We start from the raw sequence: 6,064 nt of genomic DNA on the forward strand, positions 1-6,064 counted from the left end.
TTGGTTGGTAGAGTCTGGAGTCTTAAAATTTGTGAGCAGCCATCCAAAACTCCAATGGTCCCACTCTGTCTGGAGCAAGGGAGAATGAATAAAACGCGAGACACAAGGGAAAGCTTAATCCAAAAGACTAATGAACCACAACTATGCCACCCTTCACCAGGCTAATCCAGCACAACCAGATGGTGCCCAGCTACCACCACCTACTGCTCTGACAGGGTCACAATAGATGGTCCTGGACAGAGCTGGAGAATGCAGAAAAAAATTCTAAGGCACAAAAAAAGACTAGACTTATTGGTCTGACATAGGCTGAAGAAACCCTGAGAGTATGGCCCCCAAACACCCTTTTAACTCAGTACTGAAGTCATTCTTGAGGTTCATCCCTCAGCCAAAGATTAGACAGGCCTGCAAAACAATAGGAGACTAAATGGGCACACCAGCCCAGGTGCGAGGACTAGACGGCAGGAGGAGACAGGAAAGCTGGTAATGGGGAAGCCAAGATGAGAAAGGGAGAGTGTTGACACTATGTGGGGTTGGCAACCAATGTCTCAAATCAACATGTGTATTAACTTTTTAAATGAGAAACTAATTCGCTCTGTAAACTTTCATTTAAAGCACAATAAAAAAAAAGTGTAAAGAGAATATGTTTGGCTGTTAAGAGTTTATATTTTCAGGGCTCTTGTGCTTTGCTGGTGTCATTGATTGAATTGTGTCCCCCAAAAATATATGTCAACTTGGCTAGGCTGTGATTCTCAGTTTTCTATGATTGTCATCATTTTGTCATCTGATGTGATTTTCCTATGTGTCATAAATGCTATCTCTATGATGTTGATGAGATGGGATTATCGGCAGTTACATTAATAACGCAGGACTCAGACTATAAGATTGAATTAAGTCTTGAGCCAATCTCTTTTGGGATATAAAAGAGAGAAGCAAGCCAAGAGACACAGGGATCTCATACCATCAAGAAAGTAGTGTCGGAAGAGTGTGTCCTTTGGAACTGGGGTCCCTGTGTTGAAAAGTTCCTTGACCAGGGGAAGGTTGACAAGAAGGACCTTCACCCAAAGCCAACAGAAAGAGAAAGCCTTCTGGAGCTGATGCCCTGAATTTGGACGTCTTCCCTACTAGACCGGGAGAGCATAAATTTTCTTTTTTGAAGCCATCCACTTGTGGTATTACTGTCATAGCAGCACTAGACAACTAAGGCAGCTGGTTTACTAAGATAATTCTATATGACAGACAATTCTCAATTACCAACCTTCAGGTTCTCTCTGTAAAATAGAAGTTAGTTATGTTAGTTAAGTCATGATTAATATAGATAATTGAGACTACACTAGAAGTAATAAATAGTAGCCAAGAAATAAGACTGAGCATGCAAGGTAATATCTGGATAAGAGTAGACTTATCCTAAGATAAAAAGTCTAGTTATTGCAGAATGTGGGAGTAGACAGTAAAAAAGAAAAATGAATGGATATAGAAAGCTATAGAAGATTTTTAGGAAGAAAACTCTATTTGCCTTGGCTTAGAGTCTCTGGGTGGTGTAAGCAGTTAATGCACTTGGGTGCTAAATGAAAGGTTGGCAGTTTGAGTTCACGCAGAGGCACCATGAAATAAAGAACTGACAATCTACTTCCAAAAAATTAATCATAGAAAATTCTATAAAATACAGTTGCACTCTAGTACACATGCAGTTACGATGAATCAAAATCAACTGGTTTTGGTTTATAGTAGCTTTGAATAATGAATTTGAAAAGAACTAATGAAATGTGTTAAAATTTGGGCAAAATTTGCACAGCCTAGCTTTAATGGGTTTATTTTATTAAAATCTTAGGAATGCTTTAGGGCCAAAAATCATATTAAAGCAAGACTTGGTTTTCCCTCTGTTATAATAGCATCACAAATTTATCTTGGTGTATTTATCCTGCTCTTAAGAGGCAATAAATGTTATTCTTTGCCTTCTGTGTAATCTTCCTAGTTAGCAGAGATTCTGCAACTCACAGGAATAATATTTTGTGATTTATCTGACTTGATGTGCTTTATTATTTAAATGAAATAGTTAATTACCTATAAAAGAGGTAAAATTTTTTCTGCTATTTTTATTTGATTTATATTGTCACTCAGTGTCTTAGTTATCTAGTGCTTCTATAACAGAAATACCACAAATGGGTGGTCTCAACAAACAGAAGTTTATTCTTTCACAGTCTAGGAGGCTAGAAGTCCAAATTCAGGTTGTCAGCTCCAGGGGAAGGCTTTCTCTGTTGGCTCTGGAGGAAGGCCCTTATCATTAATCTTCCCCTGGACTAAGAGCTTCAACTCACGGGAACCCTGGCACCCAAGGACACGCTCTGATTGCTTCCCTATCCTTTTATATCCTATAAGAGAAAAGCACATGAAAGCTGGACAATGAACAAGGAAGACAGAAGAAGAGTTGACACCTTTGAATTGTGGTGTTGGTGAAGAACACTGAATATACCATGGACTGCCAGAAGAATGCACAAACCTGTCTTAGAAGAACTACAACCAAAATGCTCCTTAGAAGCAAGGATGGCGAGACTGCGTCTTACATACTTTGGACATGTTGTCAGGAGGGATGAGTCCCTGGAGAAGGACATCATGCTTGGCAGAGTACAGGGTCAGCGGAAAAGAGGAAGACCCTCCACAAGGTGGATTGACACAGTGGCTGCAACAATGAGCTCAAGCGTAACAACGATTGTAAGGATGGCTCAGGACCAGCCAGTGTTTGGTTCTGTTGTGCATATGGTGGCTATGAGTTGGAACCAACTCAATGGCATCTAACAACAACAAGAGAAAAGGTGATGCAGGCCACACCCCGGGGAAACTACCTTTACATTGAATCCCTTTACATTACATCCCAATCTAATCCTCTTTAACATAATCTAATCTTGCCTCATTAACTACAGTCTGAGATTGAATTTACAATACATGGGAAAATTACATCAATCACCAAATGGAGGACAACAGCCACACAATACTGGGAATCATGGCCTAACCTGACACATATTTTGGTGGCGGAGGGAGGGACACAATTTAATCCATGACACTTAGGTAAATAGGTAGCTACACTACAACTATTCTTGCTCTCAGACACCTGTAATACTTACACTACCATCTCATACAAGTAACCAGTCTTTCTAATAGCTCTTTTGATTTGCCTTCCCAGAATCAGAACTTAAATTCAGAAAAATAATAAAATGGATAAGGAGACCAGAGAGATTTAGGAGACCATAGTGAAGGCAGAGGGGCTGCTTAGAGGAGATAAACAGATAATTCTATCATAAGTATGGCCTGCAGAAATTTATCAGAGAACTCAACACTTGTTTTTGCCCACTGAGCCCCTCAATCATTTACCCCAACAAATATATTTTCTGTAAGTTAGCAGCTGACTGTTTTCTAACTTGCTGATCTCTTTACCCACCATAAAGCAAAGAGAAACAAGATATAATTTATGCACTTGCCCAACGGTGCCTTCAATTGAATGGGTGCTGACCAGAGTTTTTAAGAAGTAAAACAAAGAGAGAACAAAAGTAAAGAAAAAATTTAAAAAGAAGAGAAACCTTCATAAAGACAAGTATTATTATGTGAAACTTTGTTCAGATTGTGTATGTGTGTGGGAAAGGAGACAATTCACTATGTTCTTTACCGTGGATCACTGACAAAAACTGTGAAAGCCACTGCTTTACGTGACTCTCCCCTTACCAGTTAGCCACTCTTCCCTCACTCACACTCCACAACTGAGGACTTGTTACCAACACATACAAGTCCATTAGAACAAGAAGCCTGCCAATAAACAGTGTTAATAACTCTAAAAAAAAAAAAAAAAACAATTTAAAAGGGACAGGAATAAAGAGAAGAAGGGAAAGGAGAGAAGAATAAAGAAGGAAAAGGAAGAAGGAAAGGAAAGAAAATCCAAAAGAGGGAGGGAAATAAAGAAAAGCCTCCCAACTCATGGTAAGGAAGAAGGAAGAGGAGAAGGCAGAAATAGGAGGAAAAGGAAAATATAATGGGTTTAAGTAGCACGCTGCTGATCAGGGTGAAAAACCACAGAATGTTCCTAGTTTCCCTTTGTATTCCAAGATTACCTTACAGAGTTTGCACCCAGGTATGTAATGTACTCATTGGACTCCTCTGTGTGAGCTCTTAAAGGTTCTGCCCTCTTTATACAGCCCTGGCAGAGACCCAAAGTAGGGGATGGGAGGGAGGGCAACAGCAGATTACAGTTAAAGGATGCAGTTCAATCTTCTATTAGCAAATTCTCCATTTAGTGCTACCAGAAGTTTCTGTCTGTGAGAGAGATTACTGTATAAAAAGAGATGGGGAGATAGCTCCTTGTTCTGAAGGCCTTAAAGAAGACTTCTCTCTTTTGTATTTCTATTAATTACTTCTTATAGATATAATTCCTTAGGATTTAAACACTGGATTATTATCACTTTTGTTTAATAAATTCTTCTCCTTCTCTCTTTTCAAAAAGGGGTATCACTCATTCCTAACTGAAAGAACCAAAAGACTCAATCAAAGTGTCAAGATAATACAGGGCAAAGAGAAGCTTCTCTATGAGTTCGATCATCAAAAAAGAGCTTCAGTAGTCAATGATGACTCTTTGCAATAAGGTTAATCACTTAAGAGATCTTCCTGTAACTCACTAGCTGACTGCACACTCTCCGAATTGCCACCTGCATTTCTTGATTCCTGAATGTGTAAATAATAGGATTCAGGAAAGGGGTGAGAACTACATCGAAGATGGCCAGAAACTTATCCAGGTGTATGGAGGGAGACGGCCATGTATAGAAGAATATCAAAGGAGCAAAAAACAAAACTACTACAGTGATATGAGCTGAAAGTGTGGACAGAGCCTTGGATAAACCAGCTGAAGAGTGTTTCTGAACAGTGACAATGATGACGATATAGGAAACCATCAGTATGAAGAAGGAGCCCACAGACATGAATCCACTGTTGGCCATGACCATGAACTCCAGTTGGTAGGTGTCTGTGCAGGCCAGTTTGATGAGTCCAGGAAGGTCACAGTAAAAGCTGTCCAACACATTGGGGCCACAGAAGGGTAAATTTACTACAAAAGCCAATTGAACCACAGAGTGGATAAGTCCAATCATCCAGGCTGCCACTAAAAAGAAGATGCACATTCGTGGGCTCATGATGGTCACATAGTAGAGAGGCTTACAAATGGCCACATATCTGTCAAAGGCCATGGCTATGAGCAGCACCGTCTCCACACCAAAAATGACATGGATGAAGAAGATCTGAGCAATGCAGCCTCCAAAGGAGATGACTTTGCACTTTCTGAAAAGGTTGTAAATCATCTTGGGAGAAATGACCGAAGAAACACCCAGGTCAATGAAGGAGAGATTGGTCAAGAGAAAGTACATGGGGGAGTGTAAGTGTGGGTCAGAAGTCACAGTGAGCATAATGATGGAGTTTCCCATCATGCTGGCCACATAAAACATGGAGAAGAACACAAAGAGGACAAGTTGGATCTCCCAGGAACTGGAGAGTCCCAGGAACAGAAACTCTGACACCACGGAGTGATTTGCTCTATCCATTGGCTTTGCCAGCAGTGCTACCTAAAAGAGGAAAATAGAAAGAAATACAAATCATGAGAATTATATTAATATATTAGAAGGCTAAAATTACAAAAGCCTATGTCCACAGTGGCTGCAATGATGGGCGGAAAAATAGTGAGAATTGTGAGGATGGTGCAGGACTAGGCAGTGTTTCGTTCTGTTGTACATAGGGTCGCTGTGAATCTGAACAAACCTGAGGACCCCTAACAACAACATCTGCACTTTGGCATTTCATCCAGCCTTATATCCTCATGGACCCTAAACTTGTGATCACACAAAGAATTTGGTGGCTGCCATGTGGAGATGCTCTCTACCACCAAATTGACTCTGCATTTAACACCTCCGATGGTTAATTTCTTCTATCAATTTATCTGTCTATTGTTGATTGCCACTGAGTTGGCGCTGACTCATGGAGACCTTATGTATAACATAAGGCTATACTACATCTAGGACATTAAAAAAAAAAAAAA

At 40.0% G+C, this 6,064-nt stretch overlaps 1 protein-coding gene across 1 annotated transcript; it reads right to left on the reverse strand.

Moving 5' to 3' along the window:
* Nucleotides 1-4,634: 4,634 nt before the first annotated feature.
* Nucleotides 4,635-5,573, reverse strand: LOC126084527 (olfactory receptor 4F21-like). The gene has a single exon (XM_049899143.1). It carries the CDS (start codon nucleotides 5,571-5,573, stop codon nucleotides 4,635-4,637), a length of 939 nt encoding a protein of 312 aa, XP_049755100.1.
* Between the last annotated feature and the right edge of the window lie 491 nt (nucleotides 5,574-6,064).

Source organism: Elephas maximus, chromosome 10 (genome assembly GCF_024166365.1).
Source record: "Elephas maximus indicus isolate mEleMax1 chromosome 10, mEleMax1 primary haplotype, whole genome shotgun sequence".
Classification (NCBI taxonomy): domain Eukaryota; kingdom Metazoa; phylum Chordata; class Mammalia; order Proboscidea; family Elephantidae; genus Elephas; species Elephas maximus.